The 27508-nt window shown below is 47.4% G+C and overlaps 1 protein-coding gene across 1 annotated transcript in view; it reads left to right on the forward strand.

Annotated features, from left to right (window-relative positions):
* Window positions 1-502: 502 nt before the first annotated feature.
* LOC309517901 (myosin-6) overlaps window positions 503-27508 on the forward strand; it is a 55028-nt gene continuing 28022 nt past the window's right edge. Inside the window, exons 1-20 of the mRNA XM_082197468.1 lie at window positions 503-591; window positions 2566-2597; window positions 3979-4180; window positions 6294-6437; window positions 7061-7217; window positions 7684-7711; window positions 7848-7956; window positions 9182-9274; window positions 10061-10124; window positions 11591-11689; window positions 14325-14428; window positions 15142-15280; window positions 16097-16215; window positions 19802-19951; window positions 20733-20903; window positions 22003-22312; window positions 24146-24219; window positions 24589-24676; window positions 25896-26013; window positions 27267-27390. Of these exons, the coding sequence (XP_082053594.1) occupies window positions 526-591; window positions 2566-2597; window positions 3979-4180; window positions 6294-6437; window positions 7061-7217; window positions 7684-7711; window positions 7848-7956; window positions 9182-9274; window positions 10061-10124; window positions 11591-11689; window positions 14325-14428; window positions 15142-15280; window positions 16097-16215; window positions 19802-19951; window positions 20733-20903; window positions 22003-22312; window positions 24146-24219; window positions 24589-24676; window positions 25896-26013; window positions 27267-27390 (2391 nt within the window). The 5' untranslated portion in view covers window positions 503-525. The remainder of the gene's footprint in view (window positions 592-2565; window positions 2598-3978; window positions 4181-6293; window positions 6438-7060; window positions 7218-7683; window positions 7712-7847; window positions 7957-9181; window positions 9275-10060; window positions 10125-11590; window positions 11690-14324; window positions 14429-15141; window positions 15281-16096; window positions 16216-19801; window positions 19952-20732; window positions 20904-22002; window positions 22313-24145; window positions 24220-24588; window positions 24677-25895; window positions 26014-27266; window positions 27391-27508) is intronic.

Consider the following 27508-nt stretch of genomic DNA (forward strand, 5'->3'; position numbering starts at 1 on the left):
GCAAACTGCTGATTTTTTTAAATGCTTATCTTTTTTAAAAAACAGATAATATGAGCATAACTTGTGCCCCCCCCCAAACCCCTTGTTTTAGAGATATGCACTTTTAACACATGATTCCTTCCTCTCTCAGACTCTCCTCTCCGTTGGCAAAGTCTTCTCCTTATCATTGCATTGCCTCCCTCCCTTGCCTAGCATCTTCATACACTTGCATAGACGTGAAACATGCTGTCATTCCATCTCACTTCCCTGACGCTTATCAGCCACTGACAGCAGTGTCCCCCTCCCCTGAGGAATGTGCCTCCCTCCTCTGGGAATCAGGGGCTGCAGAGAGGAGAGGTTGCGGAGGGGGGAGGACAGTTGAAGGGATGAAGAGGAGCGCCATTCATGGTCAGGCTGGTCCTTCGCGGAGCCATCTCTCCGAATCCTTGTCATCATGTCACTCACAGCTGCGACGGGCCTGTTTCGGGGGGGGGGTGGAAGACTGGGCTGGGGGTGATGCTATTTCGGACAGGAGGATATAAAGGGATGGGGGTTGGTCCAAAGGCTCAGATCTTGCTCGGACTCCAGGCTGAGTTACCTCCGTGTCCTGGCGTAAGAGATTTCTGGTCTGGGGGTGTCCGGTGGGGCTTGTGGGGTGGGCGTAGTGGAGGGAATAAATTAATTGGGGGGCTCGGACGTGTGGGTCAGGAAAGGATGCGAAGGAAGTAAAATGTCTTTCGGCTGTAAATATTTTCTTCCAAGCTGGACCCGGAATAAGAGGGCTGAGATGCTGTTTCTGTTGCTGCTGAGGTCATGTAAGCACCACGTTCCCCCAAAGATTATTGAGAACTGTAGTTTATTTCAGGTGCTGGGAATTGCAGCTCTGTGGTGCGTGAACTACAGTTCCCAGGATTCTTTAGGGGAAGCCATGGGGTGAGAGTTTCAGATTGTAGTATAGCTGTGACCCTAGACGAGTTGGTCCATGTTTGCTTTCGTAGGGATCAACATTTATTTCTTTAGCAAGTTTGATCTATTATCTGAACAAATGATAGCAATAATCTGTAAGTGGCTTACATATTTGCGGAAGTGCCAGTGACCTCTCTGGCATACAGACACCTGCCTACTTACCTGTGTGGTTCAGACACACCTGGGTGCATCTCTCTGGTGTTTGTAGGCCAGGCGTACGGCAAGGGCAATGAAGTCTGGGATGAGCAAACAAACTGCGAGGATGGAGGTTCTGGTTTGTGGAAGTAAGCTTTTGAGTTTCACAGGTCTTTTTTCCGGAGTTCCAAAGGGGGCTTGGGAAAAATCTATCGGTCACCTACGAGGGTGAGGTGTGTGAAGAAAAGCTTTGTGGATGACGGGGCTTTTGAAGAAAGATGCTTGCTACCACCTACAAGGGGGCAGAGGGAGAGGCGAGTTAACAGAGAGGGAGGAGGTATTTATATATCATTGACTGAAGAAGGAGACAATATGGGGGGGGCGAGTAGAGTTTGTAGTAAACAGGGAAGGAAAATGAAGGCAAAGAGAGGGCTCCGAGAGCACTGAGGACTGGAAACTTGAAATTAACACTTGGGCTGCGTGTGCACCACACATTTAACGCAGATTTCAAGCATGTTCCCACCCAAAGCAATTTTGTAGTTTACCCACCACAGAGCTGCAGGTTGCTGCCCCCTTAAGGAACTACAGTTCCCAGAATTATTTGTGGGGTGTCTGCTTTAAATGTAAACAGTCCAGTCCGGAGCAGTAAGAAAGTCCTAGGGATAGTAGAGGGTCGTCCCCCCCCCCCCCGAGAGGAGGTGTGTGACATAAATCGAAGAAAGAAGAAAAATATTTTTGTGGAAGGCGACAAAGGAGGGCTAGAGGAGGGTTTGGAGACGAGTGGGTAAGGAACTACTGTTCCCTGTATGCATGTGGGGGGAGATTATGGGGAGGGGGCGAGTGAGGCCACGGCTCACAGTTGGAGCAGGGAAGAAGGAAGATGTTAGAGCATGGGTAGTCAAACTAAGGCCCGGGGGCCGGATCTGGCCCAATTGCCTTCTAAATCCGGCCCGCAAACGGTACAGGAATCAGCGTGTTTTTACATGAGTAGAATGTGTGTTTTTATTTAAAATGCATCTCTGGGTTATTTGTGGGGCCTGCCTGGTGTTTTTACATGAGTAGAATGTGTGCTTTTATAGAAAATGCATCTCTGGGTTATTTGTGGGGCATAGGAATTCGTTCTTTTTTCAAAATATAGTCCGGCCTCCCACAAGGTCTGAGGGACAGTGGACCGGTCCCCTGCTGAAAAAGTTTGCTGAGCCCTGTGTTAGAGGCTGGATGGAGGAGTGGGTGACTATTACAGGCGAAGAAAAATGTGGCGGTTGCTTGGATGGAAGAAGGAGATTTATGCTCCTCAATAAGGCTATGAGTTTTTGCAACCCCTTCCCCTTCCACCCACCAACCTTTTGGCCCAGATTTTCCTAAGAGGCAGCTGCTCCAGCTGCTTTTCCCACCTGCTCAGCAAGAAGATGGCCAGCGACCGGTTCCTGACTCAAGCCTGACACTCATTCTTCCTCCACCAACTCTTTTTATTTCTTTTCTCAGACTCCAATCTTCCTCCTCCAAGGCTCTAACAGGTAGGATGACCTTGTCTCAACCTTTCTGTCGATTCCCCTCTGTATCTCCCCATATATGAACTGAATTGTATGAAATGAATTGTATAGGGGGAAATGTGTCTTATCTGCAAAAATGTGTCATCAGGCAAAAGCTCATTCAAGCATCTATTACGATAGATTCGCCTTAGAATGCTTATGAACTTTCATGGCAACTTTTTTTTTTTGTTTTCACTGCAAACTGATACAGAAATGCAGAGAGCCAACTCAGCTATACAGCTGCAGATACTGTATAATGTTTTGTGTGTTTTGAGAGCATTATACAAATGTGTCACTAGATGGCAATGATGAGCTAATGGGGAATTGCATATGTGTTTTGAAACTTTTTTTAAAAAGCATTTTCACAGTGTTTTTTTATATATGTCTAGATTCAGCGCTTAAGGCTGAAAAAAATAGAAACTGAGATATCATATATTAAAAGCACATCAAACCCCTACCAACAAATTGGCCGGGTAAATCTGAAGCCTACTATACTAAATATCTTCTGGACGACAAGTCTAATGATATCACAGTGGCCGTGGCAAAGTTTCTCTCGGTAGTCATACGTATCAAAGATCAACATACTTAAGACTAAACAAATATCGTCTTAGTCTCCCTCTCCCAGGCGGTTGTCTGTATGAATCTGCATTTTATTCTGTGTCTATGTTACGGGTTTTTGGACCGCAATAAAGATGATGATGATGATGATGATGATTAAAAGCACATTTCCCACCAGCCCAGATAATCGTGGGAACTGTAGTTTACCCCTTGCAGAACTACAACTCCTGTAACAAAATACAGTTCCCAAGAGTCTCAGGTGTGCGTTTGCACGCTTAAAATACAGTGGTACCTCGGGTTAAGTACTTAATTCGTTCGGAAGGTCCGTACTTAACCTGAAACTGTTCTTAATCTGAAGCACCACTTTAGCTAATGGGGCCTCCTGCTGCCGCTGCGCCGCCGGAACACGATTTCTGTTCTTATCCTGAAGCAAAGTTTTTTACCTGAAGCACTATTTCTGGGTTAGCGGAGTCTGTAACCTGAAGCGTCTGTAACCTGAAGCGTATGTAACCCGAGGTACCACTGTATATGGTGTGTCCACAGCTTGTGAGAAACTGGAACTGACAGATTCTCCCACTACTAGGCATGAGCAGGCCACTGAGAAACGATGCAGTAGCTTCCACAAGTTGTTGGACTGCAACTCCCATCATGCTGGTTGCTGGCGCTTATGGGAATCGGAGTCCAACAGCCCTTAGAAGGTCACAGGCTCCCCATCTTTGCTGCAAAGTTACCGGGGGTGCTGGGTACCAGGGATGGCAGTCTTTCTCTTGGTTCTCTCATGCCCTCCCTGCCTTCTTCTGCCGCGCAGGATGGGTGACGCTGTGATGGCCGAGTTCGGGGCGGCGGCTCCCTACCTCCGGAAATCGGACAAGGAGCGCCTGGAGGCCCAGACTCGGATTTTCGACATCCGCACGGAGTGCTTCGTGCCCGACGAGAAGGAAGAGTTTGTCAAGGGCAAGGTCACGAGCCGCGAGGGAGGCATGGTCACCGTGCAAACCGAGAATGGGAAGGTCTGTGGCAAGGGCGGTGCAAAGAATCAGAGGACAGAATCACAGAATTGCAGGGAGGGACCCTAAGGGTCATCTATCCCAACCCGCTTCAAAGCAGGGTCTGGACTTTGCGAAAGAGGTGGGCAGGGACATAGGAATCTGCCTCATCCTGAGGAAGGGCCCACTGGTCCATCTAGGTCAGCGTTGTCTACACTGAATGGCAGAGGCTGTCCAGGACTTAGCTGTATCTGGAGGCACCAGGAATTAATAATAATAATAATAATAATAATAATAATAATAATAATAATAATAAATTTTAATTTATACCCCGCCCTTCCCGGTTCAAAACCGGGCTCAGGGCGGCTAACAATAGGAGTATAGCATCAATAGGAGTATAGCATCTAGATCAAGGGAAGTAATAGTGCCACTGTATTCTGCTCTGGTCAGACCACACCTGGAGTACTGTGTCCAGTTCTGGGCACCACAATTCAAGAAGGACACGGACAAACTGGAACGTGTCCAGAGGAGGGCAACCAAAATGGTCAAAGGCCTGGAAACAATGCCTTATGAGGAACGGCTAAGGGAGCTGGGCATGTTTAGCCTGGAGAAGAGGAGGTTAAGGGGTGATATGATAGCCATGTTCAAATATATAAAAGGATGTCACATAGAGGAGGGAGAAAGGTTGTTTTCTGCTGCTCCAGAGAAGCGGACACGGAGCAATGGATCCAAACTACAAGAAAGAAGATTCCACCTAAACATTAGGAAGAACCTCCTGACAGTAAGAGCTGTTTGACAGTGGACTTTGCTGCCAAGGAGTGTGGTGGAGTCTCCTACTTTGGAGGTCTTTAAGCAGAGGCTTGACAACCATATGTCAGGAGTGTTCTGGTGGTGTTTCCTGCTTGGCAGGGGGTTGGACTCGATGGCCCTTGTGGTCTCTTCCAACTCTATGATTCTATGATTCTATAACAACAAATTTAAAACACTTAATTATAAAAGCAGCATAAAATACAGTATAAAAACATGAATAATAATAAAATTCAAAAATCAATTTAGGGGAAATAAGTATTAGATATTCCCCAGGGCCAGCTGGCTGAATTGGTCCTACTTGGGCCAGCGAGGAGGCCAGGGGAGAATTAGCTGTGGGGTCTCAGAACGGGCAATGTTCATAAAAAGGGGAGGGGGGGAGGGAAATAAAAGATCAGGCTGAATTCAAATTAAAGGCCAGGTGGAATAGCTCTGTCTTACAGGCCCAATGGAAGGAGGTTAAATCCTGCAGGGCCCTAGTCTCATGGGACAGAGCATTCCGCCAGGTCGGAGCCATCACTGAAAAGGCCCTGGCCCTGGTGGAGGATAGTCTGACTTCCTTAGGGCCCCGGACCTCTGAACTATGATTATTCATGGACCTTAAGGTCCTCTGTGAGGTATACCAGGAGAGGCGGTTCCTGGAACCGTCCGGGTGCAAAGCAAGAGCCTGTCCCCTAATGGAATGAGAATCCTTGGGGCTCGAACGGTGAAGAGCATTGACAAGAAAGCTCCGGGGGTGGGGGTGGGCCAAGGAGGGGTTCATGTTTGTGAGGGCGCTCATCTGCAGCGAAGCCGAATATTGGAAGATTTGGGGCAGGAGGAAAGAATGTGCTTCTTTCTGCGGCGCATCATTAAACCGCGGAACTCCCTGCCACAAGAGGCAGTGATGGTTGCTCATCTGGATGGCTTTAAAAGTGGGTTGTGGACCAGTTTGTGGAGGACAAAGCTAACCATGGCTATTTTCAGCCCCTGCGGTCAGAGGCAGGAATGAGTACCGGTTGGCAGGAGGGGAGAGTGTGCGCTCAGGTGCCGCTTGCGGGTATCCCGTGGGCATCCGGTTGGCCACCGTGAGAACAGGATGCTGGAGGAGATTGGCCTTTGGCAGGCTTTTCTCACGTTCTGATGATTTTTGAGGAGAGCAGGATAGTGTAAAGCCAACGAACTGGCAATGTTCGACGAGGACAGCGGAAATGGGGCTGTGGTTTTTGCGTCTGTCAAAGGCCAGGACCCAAAAGGGTAAGTGGGAGGCTTAAAGGTCCGATGGGAATTGGCGGGTCGGGGTTTTTGATTGTGGGATCCGGACGATGGTTTCTGCTAACCCCTCCCCCAGACGGTGACAGTGAAGGAGGCGGACGTCCACCAGCAGAACCCGCCCAAGTTCGACAAGATTGAAGACATGGCCATGTTGACCTTCCTGCACGAAGCGGCCGTCCTCTACAATCTGAAGGAGCGCTACGCCGCCTGGATGATCTATGTAAGTCCGGCGGGAGGGCTCCCCACCATCTAGGGGGCTACCTTCCCCAACCGGATGCCCTTCAAAAGTTTTGGACTAGAACTCCCATCAGCACCAGCCAGCACAGCCATCTCGTGACGGTGATTGTCTTGGTGTCGATGGGATTTGTAGTCTAGCTACTGACTGGGGCTGATGGGAATCGTAGTCCCCTTTGGTCAACTATGGTTTCTTTGCTAGATCTTCAAAAAAAATTCAGTGTCCCTGTTTTCCAGGGACATCCCTGATTTAGAGAAGCCGGTTTCTGATTTCATCCTGGAATGTCCCACCTTTCCCTATTTTCATTGGAGAAATGTTGGAGGGTATGGAGCTATCTGACCCCTGAGCCGTCTAAAGACAATCCTGTATAGGGAAGGGTTTTTTTATGTTTAATGTTTTATTATGTTTTTATATATGCTGGAAGTTGCCTGGAGCGCCTGGGGGCAACCCAAAAAGATGCATAGGGTATAAATAGTAAAATTATAATGATGGAATGGGGTGTCCCTATTTTCATTGGATAAATGTTGGAGGGTATGAAGCTCACATTTTATTCTATCTTGGTGTGTTCCTTTCAGCTTTTTGTTCCCTTTTCCTTTCTTCCCCCCCAGACATACTCCGGCCTCTTCTGTGTGACTGTTAACCCTTACAAATGGCTGCCGGTCTACAACGCTGAGGTGGTCGCTGCCTACAGGGGCAAGAAGCGAAGCGAAGCCCCTCCCCACATCTTCTCCATCTCCGACAACGCGTACCAATACATGTTGACGGGTACAAAGGATCTATTGCCCTTGTGTGGGGTTTTTATTTTGTCTGGCAGCAGGGACACGTTTCTCCCAGAACCCTCCTGGCTAATCTGCTCCGGGGAATTGTAGCCCAAAACATCTGGGCGGTGAAAAGCTAGTCTAAAATCGCCTCAATGCAACTCATAATATGCTCAAATTCACTGCATGCCACGATGCTACAAGGTATAAGTGCCATTTTTATATAAATAATTGGAGAACTGGGGAAACCCATAGCCTGTTTACTGAAGACATCTAACAATAGAACTTCCATGTTCCGAAGGACTCTATCTTTGACCACCTGATAATAAGGGTAAAAGAGGGGGGCAACTTTCAGCACCTTACCTTGCATGTGAATATTTCTGAGCAACCTCTGGTTAGCCGCTCAATGCCAGAGACATTGGTCCTTAATCTCAACCAGCATGGCAATTCTTACATTCTCTCTTTCCTTCCAGACCGAGAAAACCAGTCTGTCCTCATCACGTGAGTGCCTCAAAATGACCCCCTTCTCCCCATTTGGCATGTTGAGAAAATCCAAAGTATTTTCTGACTGCATAAGCAGTTGCAGGCTTCCCCATCTGCCCGGCTGCCTCACCGTCGTATTCTGTCCTCATTCCAGCGGAGAATCCGGTGCAGGGAAGACGGTGAACACCAAGCGGGTGATCCAGTACTTTGCCAGCATCGCTGCCATCGGCGACCGCAAGAAGGATGCCGCCAACACCAACAAGGTACCCACGAGCGATCGTGATCGTGCGCGAAGCGCAGGCCTTTCCCTCCTGCGCGAAGGCCTCCCGCCTCCTCTTCCAGCCGAGTAATGCTCTTAAATTCCTCTTGAAAGTCTGTAACGAGGAAGAGAGGCACAGGGAATGCATTCCACAATCGGGGAGCCACCACCGAAAAGGCCCTGTCACTGCCAGGCGGGTTGAGCCTCACCAGCTGATTGTAAAGTCCAAGATGGTTGATACTGGGGAAGGTGCTCTTTTAAGCTATAGTTCCCAGGATTCTTTGGGGAAAGCCGTGACTCTCAAAGCCGTGGCTCGTCCATTGGGGTGGTACTGCCTCACTGACCTCAGCCGGCCCCCAAATGTCTCCCTTCGCATATCCAGCTCAGGAACCAGCTTCGTCCTCCTTAGTCTCGGTGTTGCCCTTTGGAGAACTCAGTTTCCCTGAGAGTTGCTTGAAAGGAAGGCATGGATGTGAAGAAACTCTGGTTTCTGACATGCTAGCGTTCTTGCGTGGGAATCTGTTCCGGGAACCCCCATTTACATCTGAAATTGGTGCAGCCCAGACGCAGGTTTCCCACCCCAGGGAGAATTAGGCCCTTGGCATAGCTGGCTAAGGCCCCATTAACACCGTACATTTCAATCACAGAGTGACCCCAAGTGTTGTCTAGTCCAACTCCTTTTGCAGGAATCTCAACACACTGTCTCCCATCCAACTGGAAACCATATCAGACCCTGCTTAGCTTTGCGAATGTGCCAGTGGTTTTATTGCTGCACCACTGGGAGGTCTCGTACTGCTTTGAGCCGTCATGGCTTCCCCCCCAAAGAATTCTGGGAGCTGCGGCTTATTCATGGTGCTGAGAGTTGTTAGGGGACCCCCACACACCCCACCCCATTTCCCTCGCAATTATCTGGGAAGAGGGATTGGCCGTTAGACCACTCTGAGAATTGTACCTCTGTGAGGGGAATGGGGGTCTCCTAACAACTCTCAGCAAAGAGAGGCAGCTCCCAGAATGCTTTGGGGGAAGCCATGACTGTTCAAAGCGGGCATCATAATGCCCTAACCGTGCAATGCAAATGCAGCCTTGTGTTTAATCCAACATGGCAACCCCTGCAGCCGGAAAAAATTCCCCACAGCATGCTCTGAATTTCCCCACAGCAGACGTGGGATCTGAAGATGTGTGGAGGGGGTGGATTTAAGCTGCCCTAACCATTCACTCTGCTTTTTCAGGGGACGCTGGAAGATCAAATCATCCAGGCCAACCCTGCGCTGGAGGCCTTCGGCAACGCCAAGACCTTGCGGAACGACAACTCGTCCCGATTTGTGAGTGAATCTGGCTGGTTAGGGAGGCTTGTGGAAGACCCCCCAAATATCAAAGCCCTGCCTGCCTTCCGTGTTGAATCCCACAACTGCGTTTTCTCGTCCGCACCCCCTCACAAGACCCCACGTGAGATCACAGAGCCCCAAATACATGCTTTTCTGAGGGGCTGTGCTCTCACAAGCCCTCAAAAACGTGCATTTTTGGGTGCTGTGCAAAACCGCCAGGTCAAGAAAAGTGCTTTTTTCAGGGTGAGATGTTGGCATGAAATCATACGAGATCATAACACCCAAAATGGCTGGCATGCTCTCACGGGGGGCGGGGGGGGGGCAGGGAGGATGTCCCGGTTTTTCCGGGATGCAAGCGGGGTGTGCGTCCTGTATATCAGCCTATGCCCTTGGGCACCTAGGAAGCTGAGTCTGACCAGGACTCCATCTAGCTAAGTATTGTCCACACTAATTGGCAGCAACTCTCCAGGGTTGGACACCCCCAGCCCAACCTGCAGATGCCGGGCATCAAACCTGTGACCTTCTGCATGCAAAGCAACCTAGATTGCAATGAAACATTGCTGTTGTTCTGTCTCTGGGTCTCACGTTCTCCCTCAAAATAGTTCAGAATGGCATTGTTGCCTAACACCCCTGCTAGGTAGGCTTGGCAGAGCATAGAGGTAGCTTCTGCCTTACCCGAAGCCACCCCATGAACTTCACAGCTTAGAGGATGATTTGAACCCAAGACTTCTTTATCACGAGTCCAGCGCTCTTATATAGTCATGCCCTCCTTTTTCTGTCTAGGGTAAATTCATCCGAATCCACTTCGGGGCAACGGGAAAGTTGGCGTCAGCCGACATAGAAACCTGTAAGTCAGACTGCGAAGGGAAGTTTGATCAGTCCGTCTGATCTGTGTGTCCAGCTGTGTTTGTCCCCCGCGGCAACCATTTTGTGTTATGCCACACACCCCACAGCAGCCGTCTTGTTCTATGCCACACACCCCACAGTAGCCGTCTTGTGCTATGCCACACACCCCTCAGCAGCCATCTTGTGTTATGCCACACATCCCACGGCAGCCATCTTGTGTTATACTACACACCCTGCGGTAGCCATCTTGTGCTATGCCACACACACCACAGCAGCCATCTTGTGTTATGCCACATACTCCAAGGCAGCCATCTTGTGTTATGCTACACACCGCGCGGCAGCCATCTTGTGTTATGCCACACACCCTGCAGCAGCCATCTTGTACTATGCCACACACCCCGTGGCAGCCATCTTGTGTTATGCCACACACCCCACGGCAGCCATCTTGTGTTATGCTACACACCCTGCGGCAGCCATCTTGTGCTATGCCACACACCCTGTGGCAGCCATCTTGTGTTATGCCACACACACCATGGCAGCTGTCTTTTGCTATGCCACACACCCCACGGCAGCCATTTTGTGCTATGCCACATGTTATGTACTGAAGTTCTCACTCTGGGCCAGTAGGAGGATACTGTAGATAGTTCAGGTCCACATATGCAAATAAGGGATTGAAAGTGATGTTCAGTGATTGGATAGTTACAGAAAATGGTTACTGTTGCGTTCTAGTGGAACTCTATATAAGCAGGCTGGCTGAACCCTTCAGTTCAGTTCTCTTCTGGCCTGTGAATAAACAAGAGCTGTTTGAAGAATCGGTGTGTCATCTGATATGTTCACCCACAACTTAACACCCCACACCCTGCAACAGCTGCCTTGTACTATGCCACACACCCCACGGCAGCCATCTTGTGACTGGCACCCACTGCACTTTCCCAAAAATTCCACTGGCCCAAAAAGCTTGGCAACTCCTGCCTCCCTCTTCAAATTCCTTATCCAGCCATACATACTCCAGTTAAGAAAGAGTAGCAGTTGTTATTATTAAAACAAATTTACAGGAAACAACGTTTTCTGTAAAAACACAGTAAAAACAGAATGAAATAGAAACACAAGCTACAATAACAATAATATCAATTCAGCAAACTCTAATGCAATGAAACCATCTCTACAAACTCTAAAAGCAACTACAGTAACCTAACCATTTGCTATACCTAAGGGCAAGGAGTGTCTTAGAACTGATTTTGTACGCTGGGCTGAGAGAGCCTAAAAGGATAAGCAATAGTTATATACTTATATGTAGTAGTGATATCTAAATTTGCATCTAGATATATGAATTAATATATGCCAATCCTGTGCAACTATGTGTTTTTTGTGTTGTTGTTTTTGGGCAAGGTGTAACTGGCTGTTCTAGATTTTACAGAGCTTGTATCAATTCAGTTTTCACACAGCCCCCCGTCCCTTCTCTCTCAGATCTCCTGGAAAAGTCCCGGGTGATTTTCCAGCTCAAAGCTGAGAGAAACTACCATATATTCTACCAGATCCTGTCCAACAAGAAGCCAGAGCTTCTGGGTGAGTATTTGGGTTTTGTGTTTCTCCATAAGGGGGGAGAGTATATACCAAAGTTCCCAGTGGGTACTAGAGGGATTCATGTGCATACCAGAACTTTAGGTTTGCACATTTATTTATTTTTATTTTAGATTTTATAGACTGCTCTGTCATAAAAAAATACAGCAAGGCAGTATCCTGTAAACAAATTTACAATAGTGTAAATAAAAACATTCGTGAAGACATCAGTAGAAACATCAAATAAATGCTGATTAGCTAAAAGGAGGTTCCAGATTCAAAGGCCTGTCTAAACAACACCGCTTTTCGGGGATGCCTAAAAGAAAGCTGGGGCGATTCCTGCTGAACCTTTAGTGGCAAGGAGTTCCACCGGCCAGGTCCTGCTGCACTCAAGGCTTGGTCCCTAGTGAAGGCTGACCAAGCCTTTGGGACATGGGGGAACCACCAGAAATGCCCCGTCAGAGGATCTCAGTGATCGAGGCAGAATGTAAGGGCCCATACGGTCCTAAAGGGAATTTGGTCCCGAGGTGTTTAGGGTTTCGTGAATTAACACAAGAACCGTGCACTTGATTCAGTAGCAAAGTGGCAACCCATCTCTCAGCAGAAGTGTAGTGTGTTGTCAGCAGCCTGCTCCCGTGAACCGTTTGGCCACCGCATTCTGCATTATCTGCAGCTTCTAGACTATATACAAGGGCAGCCCCACAAGCAGCACATTGCAGTAGTCAAGCAAAATAAAGCTCTCTGGCAGCCTAGTGCAGCAGGTGAACTTTCTGCAGTACAGGAAAGGGAATTGCATTGAAAAGTGTGGGATGAACAATCTTGATGTCCGTGGAAATTCAGGATTGCTATTCTTACCTCATCCACAGAATAATAATAATAATAATAATAATAATAATAATAATAATAATTTATTATTTATACCCCGCCCATCTGGCTGGGCCTCCCCAGCCACTCTGGGCGGCTTCCAAAAGAATATTAAAATACTATAATACATCAAACATTAAAAGCTTCCCGAAACAGGGCTGCCTTCAGATGTCTTCTAAAAGCCTGATAGTTGTTCTCTTTGACATCTGGTGGGAGGGCGTTCCACAGGGAGGGTGCCACTACCGAGAAGGCCCTCTGCCTGGTTCCCTGTAACTTGGCTTCTCGCAATGAGGGAACCGTCAGAAGGCCCTCGGTGCTGGACCTCAGTGTCCGGGTAGAACGATGGGGGTGGAGACGCTCCTTCAGGTATACTGGACCAAGGCCGTTTAGGGCTTTAAAGGTCAGCACCAACACTTTGAATTGTGCTCGGAAACGTACTGGGAGCCAATGTAGGTCTTTCAAGACCGGTGTTATGTGGTCTCTGCGGCCGCTCCCAGTCACCAGTCTAGCTGCCGCGTTCTGGATTAGTTGCAGTTTCCGGGTCACCTTCAAAGGTAGCCCCACGTAGAGCGCATTGCAGTAATCCAAGCGGGAGATAACCAGAGCATGCACCACTCTGGCGAGACAGTCCGTGGGCAGGTAGGGTCTCATCCTGCGTACCAGATGGAGCTGGTAAACAGCTGCCCTGGACACAGATTTGACCTGTGCCTCCATGGACAGCTGTGAGTCCAAAATGACTCCCAGGCTACGCACCTGGTCCTTCAGGGGCACAGTTACCCCATTCAGGACCAGGGAGTCCCCCACACCCACCCGCCCCCGTCCCCCCAAAAACAGTACTTCTGTCTTGTCAGGATTCAACCTCAATCTGTTAGCCGCCATCCGACCTCCAACCGCCAGTCAGTACCGGTACCGGTCAGTTGTAAAATTATTTATTTATTACATTTCTATCCCATCTTTCCTCTGAGGAGCTCATGGTTCTCTTCTTCCTCTCTATTTTATTCTCACAACAACCCTGCCAGGTAGGTTAGGCGGAGAGGCATCAAGCAGCCCAAAGTCACCCAGTGAGCTTAATGGCCAAGTGGGAATTCGAACCCTGGTCTCTCCCAGGTTCTGGTCTGACACTCTAACCCAGTGTTTCCCAGACTCGGATCACCAGCTGTTTTTGGACTACAATGCCCATCATCCCTTGCTAGCCGGCGGTCAAGGACGATGGGAATTGTAGTCTGAAAACAGCTGGAGACCCAGGTTTGAGAAACACTGCTCTAACCACCAAACCACGCTGTCTCCTTTTTCCTTTAGCTACGCTGTATTTTCTTGGTCCGTTTCCCCATTAGGGGCAGTTACCAAACTCTGCTAAGCCAGTTTGATAAGGATGCGAGTCTTTCCGAAACCAGGCGATAACAAGTCTAACTATAAATCTACAGTTACAGATAGGTAGCCGTGTTGGTCTGCCATAGTCAAAATAAAAAAATTCCTTCCAGTAGCACCTTAAAGACCAACTAAGTTAGTTCTTGGTATGAGCTTTCGTGTGCATGCAGTGTATCTGAAGAAGTGTGCATGCACACGAAAGCTCATACCAAGAACTAACTTAGTTGGTCTTTAAGGTGCTACTGGAAGGAATTTTTTTATAAATCTACAATAAGTTTAAATGGGTTTAAGTGAAATATCCGCATTGTAACCAAATCGTTCTTTGAGCCGATTGTTTCTGGGGAGTCATGCCCTGAACACAGTCTGCTGTTAACCCCCCTCTTCATTCCCCTGTTTCTTCCCCCAAAAGACCTGCTTCTGGTCACAAACAACCCCTACGACTACAGCTACATCTCCCAAGGAGAGGTGACTGTGGCCTCCATCGACGACTCAGACGAACTGATGGCTACAGACGTGAGTCTCTTTGCATAAACACAGGGAGGGGAAGGGAGATCAGCCATGGTTCCACGTGTTAAGATCCATTTAGGGGCTCCAAAATTTGATCTCGCAGAGGGCACCATATTGAAAAAGATGACCAAAACCCTAGGTGGAGCAATTCCTGGGTAGAACTATCTTGTATTTCTTTAATGCTTTTGAGGTTTAGACATTTTACTAATTTTACAATCATTTTAACATTTCAAAGCTTGACTTCCTTCTCCTTCTTTCTGCAGTTTCTTAAATTTGTTTTTAATATCTTCTGCATATCCAAATGAACTTAATTTGCTCATTTCTTCATCTACTTTAAATATATACTCTTATAAAACTGCAGGTTATTACAGTAACCCTGCCAGTGTTCTTACCTGTTTACAATTTATCTGTCAATACTCAATAAACCATTTCCATTCTTTTATTTTAAAAAATTATCTTAATTTCTTACTCTTCCAGTAAGTTTCTCCATTTCTGCATATTCCGTAAGGGGGAGCTATCTTGTAGCTACAGAACTGGAACAGCACCACCTGCTGGCAGCTCCTGGAGTGCAGGAAATACAGGGTGTGTGTGTCAAAAGTGAAGGGTGCCAATTTGAGAAGCGTCCTCTGTGACTCTTTCTTTCTTTCTTTCTTTCTTTCTTTCTTTCTTTCTTTCTTTCTTTCTTTCTTTCTTTCTCCCCCCTTCCAATATACACACAGAGTGCCTTTGATGTCCTGGGTTTCACCCCAGAGGAGAAAGTCGGGGTTTACAAGCTGACAGGCGCCATCATGCACTACGGCAACATGAAATTTAAGCAGAAACAGCGGGAGGAGCAGGCTGAGGCTGATGGGACCGAAGGTGTGTGGTTTGCAAAGGGTGGGAGAGATCTGTCGGATAAAGGGGAATGTCAGGGAGAAGCGGGAAAGGGATTTGCGGAAGGGGAAAGAAGCAGGGGCAGAGGAGAAAAGGGGTTTGGTGTACATTTGAAGTTGGACCTGTGAGATTCGCACTTTCCGAAAAATACATCAACCAAAGCACAGCCGTCCTCAGAAATGAGCACTTCTCTGAATGTTGTAGTTCTCCAGCCAAGTCGTGTGCACGAGGAATACATATACAGTGGTACCTCAGGTTAAGTACTTAATTCGTTCCGGAGGTCCATTCTTAACCTGAAACTGTTCTTAACCTGAAGCACCACTTTAGCTAATGGGGCCTCCTGCTGCCGCCGCGCCGCCGGAGCACAATTTCTGTTCTCATCCTGAAGCAAAGTTCTTAACCTGAAGCACTATTTCTGGGTTAGCGGAGTCTGTAACCTGAAGCGTATGTAACCTGAGGTACCACTGTACTAGGATGGTGTTTATATTAAAATGTATGTATGGGGGGCAGGGATATGCATTAAATTAGGGGGAATTGCTTTGCAGAGGTTCAAATATCAGGCAAAATGACGTACCATTGTGTGTGTAGTACCAGGAGGAATTTGTTGGTGAGGGCTTGCTTTAAAAAATAAAATAAAATTGCAGATTGAGGTGGAGAACTGACCTTAAGATTGAAGAAAGGAGAAACGTAGCAAAGCTGAAACAGACAGGTGTCTCTACCCCTTAAAAAATAAGTTGCAGGAGTAGAAAATATAGGATCCCACCTGCAGTATGTACCATACGTATTTCCTTTCCTTCCCAGATGCAGATAAATCTGCCTACTTGATGGGCCTGAACTCAGCCGACCTCCTCAAGGGTCTCTGCCACCCGAGGGTGAAGGTTGGCAATGAATATGTCACCAAGGGACAAAATGTCCAACAGGTGAGGATCTCTTTTTGCAGGTGGGGCCTCGGCTTCCAGAAGGTGTGTTGGCCATTTTTCTTCAGCCTTGGGTTCCCAGGTGTTGTAACACTACAGCTGCCATCACCCCTGGCTATTGGCTAAGCTAGCAGGGTAAAATATACTCAGAGCCGCAAAGTGATTTCATGCTCTTTATTCAGCTCATAGTGGTGAGGAGGAATGAATGAATGTCCCCTCAAAGTATCTGCTTTATATACATTATTTACACAATGTGCTGCACATGATTGGTTAATTCTGGAATTCTACTGTAAGCCAATCAGGTTGTGGATTCACTTATATCTGGAGCATGATTGGGTGGTTCCTGCCAACCAATCATACTGCTGCATTGTTCTTGGACCAATCAGACTGCTGCATTCTGAATCCTATTGTTCTCGGACCAATCAGACTGCTGCAATTTGGATCCTATTGTTCTAGGACCAATCAGACTGCTGCAGTTTGGATCCTATTCAACTCAGTACATAACACAGGGAATGATGGGAGTTGTAGTCCTACAACATCTGGGGGTCCAAGGTTGAAAAACACCATTATAGGGTATTTACAGTTGGGCAAGCTCAACATGGGTGCAGCTGCTGGCGTTGACGGTGCTGGCCTCATTATTCGCATCAGTTCAGACTGGAGATGGGGTGAAATTTGACCCAGTGTCCATTTAAAGGCAAACTTAGGCAATTTGCACTTTCTGTAACAATGTGTGAACCGAAACACAGCCCTCCTTCGAAATTTGCACCTCTCCAAACCTTGCAATGCGGTTCCCGCACTCCATCACAATTAACGTGCACAAAAATGTGTATATATTAGTGAAAATAACACATCAACATGCATTACACTAGAGAAAGTTGCTTTGCAACCGTGAGTGTTTTGGGCAAGGTTGCATTCCCAAAAATGTTTATATTAGGAGATTGGAGCACTAAAATGCGGTTGAATTCGCACGAGAACTTTTTTAAAACAAACAATAACATCACAAACTGTTGTGGAAACGGGGAAAACCAACTTCTAATTAATCGTGAATAGAAATGTAATGTTAGGCCCAGGGTTGTTGAATTGTTGTTGTCATAATAAAGGATAGAAACCCTTCTAAAAAAAGGAGGGATCGAAACCTTTCTAAAAAAAACCAGAACCGCTTAGCTGGAATGAGCCTAGTTGTATTTCGGGGCAGGTGACCCAGATGACTGCCTGGGGCGTTGGGTTTGGGGGGTGCCAGGCTCTGTTCAGGGTGCACCTGTCACCCAGACGATCCGCTCCGCCCTGAGTTCGACAGCTGAAACTAACGGAACAAACAGTTCAGAGGCCGCAAATAAAATCCCTTATGCACAAGTTCATCATCATCAGCCACCGTAGCAGGGATCAGGCTTATTTGCAGTCAGGTCATGTAGCAAAGTCACGAAATGGGGTACGAGGTGCCCAAAATTGGGTGGTGTGGGGGTTAAAACAGAGGTCACCACAGGAACTATTGACCTGAGGATCCATTTGGTCTAGGGCAGCGATTCACAAACATTTTCCCCCCTCTGGGTCACAGTTTTGGAATAAAAATTTCCCTGTGCCTCACCAATTTTCTAATTGATAAATACAGTACAGTGGTACCTCGGGTTAAGTACTTAATTTGTTCCGGAGCTCCGTACTTAACCTGAAACTGTTCTTAACCTGAAGCACCGCTTTAGCTAATGGGGCCTCCTGCTGCCGGAGCACGATTTCTGTTCTCATCCTGAAGCAAAGTTCTTAACCTGAAGCACTATTTCTGGGTTAGCGGGGACTGTAACCTGAAGCGTATGTAACCTGAGGTACCACTGTACATTGGAAAACAGAAAATAAATGACTCCTAGCAGTGCTTGGTTTTGAAAAGATATCTATCCATACCCTGCAGATAAGAAGAAATATTTTGATACTACACTACGCAGAAAATGTTTATATGTTTCTTTAATGGTCCTTGCCATCCTCTCCCTTTGAGAACCACTGGTCAAGGAATGAGCGGACAGTCTGCCTTCTTCTTTGAAGTCCTGCTTCCCTGAGGCATTTAAAAAAATGCTGTGGTTTTGGGGGCTGGGGACTTGCCTTTGAAAGATAAAGAGAGAGGTGCTCACAGTGAAGGCAGCAGGACTCCTTGCTCAGAGTCCATATAACTTGATGCTGCTGAAGATTATGTCTTTTCCCCCTATAATTTTTATTAAATTTTCTGTTTTACATTTTAGAATATTCATTTAAACAACCTTAAAATACTAATGACTTCCCTTCTTCTTCTCTTTACATGGTTCATTTTGCATAGCATAAATCCCTGCATATTTTATATAAACTAAACCATTCAGTATTCTATTATTACGTCCCTCAAAACTTATTTACACTGCTGAATTTATCTTAACGCTGCCCACATTTTCAAATAAACACAGTTTCCCTCCATATATTCAATAAACATTTTCCAGTCTTCTTTAAACGTATGTTCTTCTTGTTCTCTTATTCTATGTGCCAGATCTGCAAGTTGTGCACATTCCATCATTTTAAGTTGCCATTCTTCTTTAATTGTGACTTTGCTCTTTTTCCATCTGAGGAAACAAGAGCCGCAGTCACGATGCTGGAGTCTTCTCTGCCCTTCACAATGAGGTTCCAGGGCAGCTTACAACACCGTAAAAACACAGTACTAAAAATCAGTTTGAATGATTTACCACCAGAAGACCAGGCTCCATTCGCTTACTCTATTTGGCCAGGACATCAGGCCCTGCCATGCTTGTGCAGGATCTGGTGCTGAGGCCTGCTCCAAGTGTGCCAGCTGGGGCTGGTGGGAGCTGAGTCCAAAAAAATCTGGAGAGCACCACCAGGCGCAGGGGCTCAGATTGCTTTCCCTGAAGTTCTTGGTTGACCACAAACTTGACATGAGCCAAACTTGACATGACGCGGCAGCTAAAAAAGCCAATGCAGTTCTGGGCTGCATCAATAGGAGTACAGCATCTAGATCAAGGGAAGTAATAGCGCCGCTGTATTCTGCTCTGGTCAGACCTCACCTGGAGTACTGTGTCCAGTTCTGGGCACCACAATTCAAGAAGGACACTGACAAACTGGAACGTGTCTAGAGGAGGGCAACCAAAATGGTCAAAGGCCTGGAAACGATGCCTTATGAGGAACGGCTAAGGGAGCTGGGCATGTTTAGCCTGGAGAAGAGGAGGTTAAGGGGTGATATGATAGCCATGTTCAAATATATAAAAGGATGTCATATAGAGGAGGGAGAAAGGTTGTTTTCTGCTGCTCCAGAGAAGCGGACACGGAGCAATGGATCCAAACTACAAGAAAGAAGATTCCACCTAAACATTAGGAAGAACTTCCTGACAGTAAGAGCTGTTTGACAGTGGAATTTGCTGCCAAGGAGTGTGGTGGAGTCTCCTACTTTGGAGGTCTTTAAGCAGAGGCTTGACAACCATATGTCAGGAGTGCTCTGATGGTGTTTCCTGCTTGGCAGGGGGTTGGACTCGATGGCCCTTGTGGTCTCTTCCAACTCTATGATTCTATGATTCTATGAAGTGTTGCTCACTTTTTCTTTCCTTCCTCCCCTGGCTCCTCCGCTCAGGTGTACTACTCCATTGGGGCCCTGGCTAAGTCTGTGTACGAAAAAATGTTCAGCTGGATGGTGGTCAGGATCAACAACTCATTGGAGACCAAACAACCACGGCAGTATTTCATCGGGGTGCTGGACATCGCAGGATTCGAGATCTTTGACGTGAGTACATTGCGGTGGGTGCCGCAAGATAGGATCATTGTCCTTAAGTAGATATCCCCTGCCTGGAGGACTGGTCTCATCCTATTGGGGGCGAACACGGTTTGTTCAGCAGACCACAAGCCTGTCGTGTTTTGTTTCTTTCCAAGTGTGACTTGTTTTCTGAGCTGCTCATCTGTCCTCAGCTTGGCCAGGTTAGGCTAAGGGTTTGTGATTTGCCCAAGGTCACCCAGTCAGCCTCATAGTACGTTTCTGAGCACAATTCAAAGTGTTGGTGCTGACCTTTAAAGCCCTAAGCAAGCCTCAAAGGCCCAGTAGACCCGAAGGAGCATCTCCACCCCCACCATTCTACCCGGACACTGAGGTCCAGCTCCAAAGGCCTTCTGGCGGTTTCCTCCCTGCGAGAAGTCAGGTTACAGGGCCTTCTTGGTAGTGGTGCCCGCCTTGTGGAACACCTTCCCATCAGATGTCAAGGAAATAAACAACTATGTGACTTCTAGAAGACATCTGAAGGCAGCCCTGTTTAGGGAAGTTTTTAATGTTTCGTGTTTTATTGCCATTATTATTATTATTATTATTATTATTATTATTATTATTATTATGTTGGGAGTCGCCCAGACTGGCTGAGGAAACCCACCTAGATCAGCAGGGTATAAGTAAATATTATTGTTGTTATCATTATCATCATCATCATAGCTGAGTGGGGCTATGAACCCTGGACAGACTGGTTTTTCAAATTGCTCGAGTCCTTGATTTCCTTTCCCTTCCTCGCTCCCTCTCTCAGTTCAACAGCTTTGAGCAGCTCTGCATCAACTTCACCAACGAGAAGCTGCAGCAGTTCTTCAACCACCACATGTTTGTGCTGGAGCAGGAAGAGTACAAGAAAGAAGGGATCGACTGGGTCTTCATTGACTTCGGCATGGACCTCCAAGCCTGCATCGACCTCATCGAGAAGGTGCGGTTGTGAGGTGTTCTCTGAGGGATGGAATCACGCCTGCATACTGAGATCAGGGAAACAGGAGGGAGGGGAAGGGTTTATCATTGGCTTCCCAATTTGCCAGACTATGAAGCTATGATGTTAAGGTGCTAGGAAGCCATTAAGCATTGTTCCTGGTTCAGAGGTAGCAGGAATCTACAAAATAAAAAAATTCCTTCCAGTAGCACCTTAAAGACCAACTAAGTCAGTTCTTGGTATGAGCTTTCGTGTGCATGCACACTTCTTCAGATACACTGAAACAGAAGTTGCCAGAACCTTCTATATAGTGAGAAGGTGGGGAGGGGTGGTGGGAATGGGAGATTGGCAGATAGCTGAGATGAGCCTGTTGACGACTCTTAACACTGTAATAGGTCTTACAGGAAAAGGCAAGGGGTGAGAAGGTGAGAAATGGCTTAGTCATGTATAATGAGATAAGAATCCAATGTCTCTCCATGGTTTTGAGTTTGGTAATGAGCCGCACAGGAATCTACAGTTAACTGTGGCTCCCTGCCTTCTTTGCATGAAAGGGGTGGGAGAAAGTGAGATTGTATGAAGCTCATGTGCCTCTCCATTTATTAAGCCGAGATGTGATTGTGGAAGCCCAGCCTAGAATCCTGCCACGTTAAGGGCTAGAAACTTGTTTGTTTGTTTGTTTGTTTGTTTGTTTGTTTGTTTGTTTGTTTTAAAGGCAAGTAATCCTTCTTTTTCACCCAATGCCAGTTACTGGATTTGCTTCGCCCCTTACCACTGTGTAACACAACCCTGAATATAAGGGGACTGGCCATTAGCACCCTTGTTGTGCCTTGCTAAAATAAATTCGCTTTACCATACATGGGGAGGTGGGTCAAGGTTCGACCTCTTCTGGGTTCTTCCCCCGTTCTTCCAATTCCTTCTGTGGTTTCGTCTGATTTCACTACCGCTAACAGCTTCCAAACAACTTTAAACCATGGCTTCATATTCTGGCTTGTTAGGGAACGATTTGCTATAGTTTCCCAGTTCGGATGCAACAGGAAACCATGGTTAGCCGGGTCTCCCTGACTTGCTGCTTTGACTCTATTTCCCCCCTCTTTCTGTGCAGCCGCTGGGCATCATGTCCATCCTGGAGGAGGAGTGCATGTTCCCGAAAGCTTCTGACATGACCTTCAAGGCCAAGCTGTACGACAACCACCTGGGCAAGTCGAACAACTTTGGGAAGCCCCGTAACACCAAGGGCAAGCCGGAGGCCCATTTCTCCCTCGTCCATTACGCTGGCACCGTCGACTACAACATCCTTGGCTGGCTGCAGAAAAACAAGGACCCCCTCAACGAGACGGTGGTGGGGCTCTACCAGAAGTCGTCCCTCAAGCTCCTTGCTACGCTTTTCTCCAGCTACGCCGGCATGGAGGCCGGTGAGATTGATGGGCGAGGAGGAGAGAGGGAGAAGGAGGAAAGGAGGAAATCAGGCCCAGTACTCAGAATCCTTGGGCAGTTGCCCTAACATCAGGGCACTCCGGGGGGTGGGGGGGTGGCTGCCATTTTAATTTCCCAAAACGCTCCAAATTAGGAGGCAGATGAATCTATTAGCTTTGGGTTCTCTCTGTTTCTTCTCATTTTTTCCAACCTTAAGTCCACCTCCCTACGTTTCTGCTTCAGTTTGCAATTTATCTTTTTTTTTTATTTAGAAGAAAAGCCTCATGGAAATTTGTCAGTATTCAAAGCAAATTTCTCCCAGCAATGCACATTTTCAGTACGATGGTACCTCGGGTTAAGAACTTAATTCGTTCCAGAGGTCCGTTCTTAAACTGAAACTGTTTTTAACCTGAAGCACCACTTTAGCTAATGGGGCCTCCCGCTGCCGCAGCGCCGCCAGAGCACGATTTCTGTTCTCATCTTGAAGCAAAGTTCTTAACCCGAGGTACTGTTTCTGGGTTAGCAGAGTCTGTAACCTGAAGCGTCTGTAACCTGAAGCGTCCTTAACCTGAGGTACCACTGTATTTAGTTTTGCCTGACAAAAACATCATCATGATCATTTTAATTTGTATACGCCGCCCATCTGACTGCGGTTCCCCAGCCACTCTGGGCGGCTTCCAAAAAAGTATTTAAACACAAGCAATTTCCACTAAAGCAGTGTGTTCTTTTCCCCTCATATGTGCATATCTTTGCACAGTGCACGGCTCACCCCAGTATACACATTTTTGTGTGTGTCATCACACCGGAGAGCTGCATCACATAATGCGGATAAGTGCAAATTTAAAAGCCGTCTGCCTTTCAGTTTGCGTATTGCTTCAGAAAGCATGGATGAGGGAGGTTCACGCTAAAATCTACACTGAACTGAATTTCTACCAGTCCTAGTTTGGCATGATGTTACATGCCCAGAGTGTCTTCCATCAGCTTCGGCTGGTGACCCAGCCACACCCGTATCTGGACAGGGATAGCCTAACTACTGTTGCCTATGCTCTGGTAACTTCAAGGTTAGATTACTGCAATACATTACATGTAGGGCTGCCTCTGAAGACAGTTCGGAAACTTCAGCTAGTGCAGAATTCAGCGGCCAGGTTGCTCACCGGAGCGAGACGGTTTGAGCATATTATACTGATCCTGGTCCAACTGCACTGGCTAAATATTAGTTTCCGGGCCCAATTCAAAGTGCTGGTTTAGACCAATAAAGTCTTAAATGGCTCAGGACCACAATACCTCAAGGACCGCCTCTTTCCATATGAACCTACCCAGACCCTGAGATCATCTTCTGAGGCCCTCCTTCGTGTGCCTCATCGAGAGGTTTGGAGGGTGGCAACACGAGAACGGGGCCTTCTCTGCAGTGGCTCCCCATCTGTGGAATGCTCTCCCCAGGGAAGTTCGCCTGGCGCCTTCATTATAAATTGTTAGGCGCCAGGTCAAAACGTTTATTTGGTTGATTTGATTGGCATCCTATGCCTTTTTAGAAGGTGTGTTTTTTGTGGGGGGGGTATTGGGTTGTTGGTTTTATTTTGATTATGTATTTTGTGGTTTTATATTTTGGTTTTATTCTGTGAATGAGAGCAGCACAGTGTAGTGGTTAATTAGAGAGATTTCAATGACAGTCATTGGGAAGGAGACCAGTGTAGGAGAACTGAATTTAAGACTGAAAAAGAAGAAGAGAAACAACTGAAAGAAACCAAAATTGACCTGATTTGCTCATTCCTTTGATGAGGGAGGCTTGCCTGAGTTTTCAAAACCTTCACTCTCTGCGCTTCTGTCCTCAGGTGGAGATGGAGGGAAGGGAAAAGGATCGAAGAAGAAAGGATCATCTTTCCAGACTGTTTCTGCAGTTCATCGGGTAGGAAACCAAAGGCCGCCCCACGAAAAAGATGGGAGAGGGGTGCTTGTTTGATTTTGATTTTTTTTAAGTCAAGCAAGGGGGAGCAAAGAAGACATTGCTGGAAACTAAATAAGTATTGACACACATTCCTCCCTCTCTTTTCCTCCTTCTCTCCTTTCGTCTTCCCCCTTTCCCTGCCTCTTCTTCCCTCACCTTTTCTGTCTTCCCTCACCTCTTCTCTTCCTTTCTACTTTCCCCTCCCACCCTCTCTCTCCCATTTCTGCCTCTCCCTCTCTCCCTCCTCTGTCCCCCTCTCCTTTCCCCTCCCTCTTTATCTCCCCTCCATCTTCTCCCCTCTCTCCCTCTCTGTCTCTCTTTCTCTGGCAGGAGAACCTCAACAAACTGATGGCCAACCTGAAAACAACCCACCCTCACTTTGTGAGGTGCCTCATCCCCAATGAACGGAAGGCCCCTGGTAACAGGACAGGGACAGGGCTGGTGGACTGCACTGGGAGGTGCTGGTTTGCTGGTTTGGGGAGGCCCTTGGGCAGCTAACTCACAGACAGGGACGTGTCTACGGGTTTCACGTTCCCCCAGCAGTGATTAGCTGAAATGCGTACCAACAAAAGGAACGGTGGTGCAAAAGACAGGGAGGGAATCTGCCTCTATTGGCATATTTAGCACAACTCTAGTGGCAAATGGAACGGGACAGGAGCCACACAGCGCAATAGAAACATCACTTCTTAAGTGTATGGCAGGTTCCTCTCCCAATGCCTTGCCCGGGATCTCTAGAACCAGACAATTGTGGATTGGAAGCGTCCCCCAAGGGTGTCCAACCCCCACAGTGCAGGAATCTTTTGCCCAATGCTGGGCTCGAACCCATGTCCCTGAGATTAAGAGTCTCATTCTCTACAGACTTCTGGCTCTGCAGTTCTGGCGCAGGAGTGTGGACTCCTTTTTCTGCCTGGACACCACATTCCATCCTGGGCAACCTTCTGGGATGGAGTTGTGGGTGGGGGCAAAAGAAAAAGAGGGTAGAGCAATGGGTGCAAATTGGGACGCGGGTGGCGCTGTGGTCTAACCCAAAGAGCCTAGGGCTTGCAGATCAGAAGGTCGGCGGTTCGAATCCCCGGGATGGGTTGAGCTCCCGTTGCTCGGTCCCTGCTTCCAACCTAGCAGTTCGAAAGCACGTCAAAGTGCAAGTAGATAAATAGGTACCGCTCCAGCAGGAAGGTAAACGGCATTTCCGTGCGCTGCTCTGGTTCGCCTGAAGCAGCTTAGTCATGCTGGCCACATGACCTGGAAGCTGTACACCGACTCCCTCGGCCAATAAAGCGAGATGAGCGCCACAACCCCAGAGTCGTTTGCGACTGGTCTTAACTGTCAGGGGTCCCTTTACCTTTACCTTACGTCAGGCTAGTTTCAACACACCCACACACCTCTCTCTCCTCCAACCAGGCAAGCAAGAGGCATTAATGACACATGCCATCCAGGCAAAGATACTCAAGGAGGTTGCAAAACGGTGTAGGCCGTGACCCCTGGACCTGAGACTTCCCACCCTTGTTTTAGAGAGACACTATGGGATGTGTGACGACATAAACTAAGCTTGGATGGGACCCCAGCCAAATGAAGGGCACACAGGAGGCCCATTTCTAAGGCGTCTGACACCTCCCCTCTCTCTTTCCCTTCGCCAGGAGTGATGGATAATGCTCTGGTCATGCACCAGCTCCGCTGTAACGGAGTCCTGGAGGGGATCCGGATCTGCCGGAAGGGATTCCCCAACCGGATCCTTTACGGGGACTTCAGGCAAAGGTGAATCTGCTTTCGGGGTCACGCTGGGTGGAGTGTGGCCCTTCCCTGTATTGTGCCTGTCGCAAACTGTAACATTTGCTACCTTCCCCGCCATTGAAAAATGCCTTTCATAACAGTACTGTTCTCGTGAGGGCAAATGGCTCTCTTTGGAGGTCATGAAACGGCCTGGTCATTGATGGCGGACAACGGACAGCAACGTGCAATTAATTAGCCAGTAAAAATATCTGGAGCACGAGTCGTATTTACACACCAGCATGGTAGCTTTGCTCAGTCCGATGATTCTTTAAAAGGTTTTGGAGGAGATGGAATTGCAATCTAGAATTCTGGCGTTCGCTTAGGACTAGAATGGCCTCCTGAGCAGGGGCAGATTTAGGTTTGATGAGGCCCTCAGCTACTGAAGGTAATGGGGCCCTTTATATGTCCAGCTGTCCTTTGTCAACAACAAATTGTCGCTGTTTTTTGTTTGTGTTGAATATATGAAATCAATCAGTAGGCATAAGACTCCTACCATTAGTCTATGCTGCCTGATCATCAGTCTACAAGCACTCTTTAAAGTACTTGTAGTTAGATAACAGGTACAACAGCTTGAGCTACATTCAACTGTGCTGCACTGCAGTCTGCAGCTGCATGCTACATCTGGCCATGCAACCAGTCTGTGCAGAATGTAGGCACCCTATATATAGAAATGAGCAAACCAGTGATATTTTAGGGAGCAGGCTAGCAGGCGGGGCCCATTACTTACATCATAGGAGCCTACACAACACAAAACACTGTTGCTGTATGTAAGTTTCCCCCCCTTTAATTTTTTTTGGGCCCCCCAGAGAGTGGGGCCCTAAGCTATAGCTTGTTTAGCTTATACGTAAATCCGGCACTGCTCCCAGGCACTTGCTTCTGCGCCCCAACCATAATGCCAAATACTATAAGTAATGTTTAAGAAGAATAGTATATTACAACATGCTTTAATGGGACTGCTTTATTTTCTGTTTTCATTATGGGTGCTTATTTATTGTTTGTACCATTGGCCTTTATACTTGTAAACTGCTTAGAAGGCTATTCTGGAACTAATAAATTGATTAACAACAACAACGACGCTTAAAAAATAAATAATCGTTCACTGACCCAAATTGAAAATAGGCCTACAGGTCAATTAAGAAATATGCCGTCCTGGTTTTACGCCCGTGTACTTTCTTCCCATCAGAAGAATCTTACAGCTTTGGCAGGGGAATCTAACAGCATATTTCCCTCCCCACCAGGTACCGTATCCTGAACCCAGCTGCCATCCCCGAGGGACAGTTCATCGACAGCCGGAAGGGAGCAGAGAAGCTTTTGGGCTCCTTAGATATTGACCACAACCAGTACAAGTTTGGCCACACTAAGGTGAGAGGGTGGAGCCTTTGCAGCCGCTTCCAGACAGCCTGTTTATTCAGCATCCATCCTGATTAACTTTCACATAACTTATGTGGTCATTAGACAATATCCAGTATTTATTGAGCAT

This window comes from Podarcis vaucheri (assembly GCF_965113315.1).
Source record: "Podarcis vaucheri genome assembly, chromosome: 13".
Lineage (NCBI taxonomy): Eukaryota > Metazoa > Chordata > Lepidosauria > Squamata > Lacertidae > Podarcis > Podarcis vaucheri.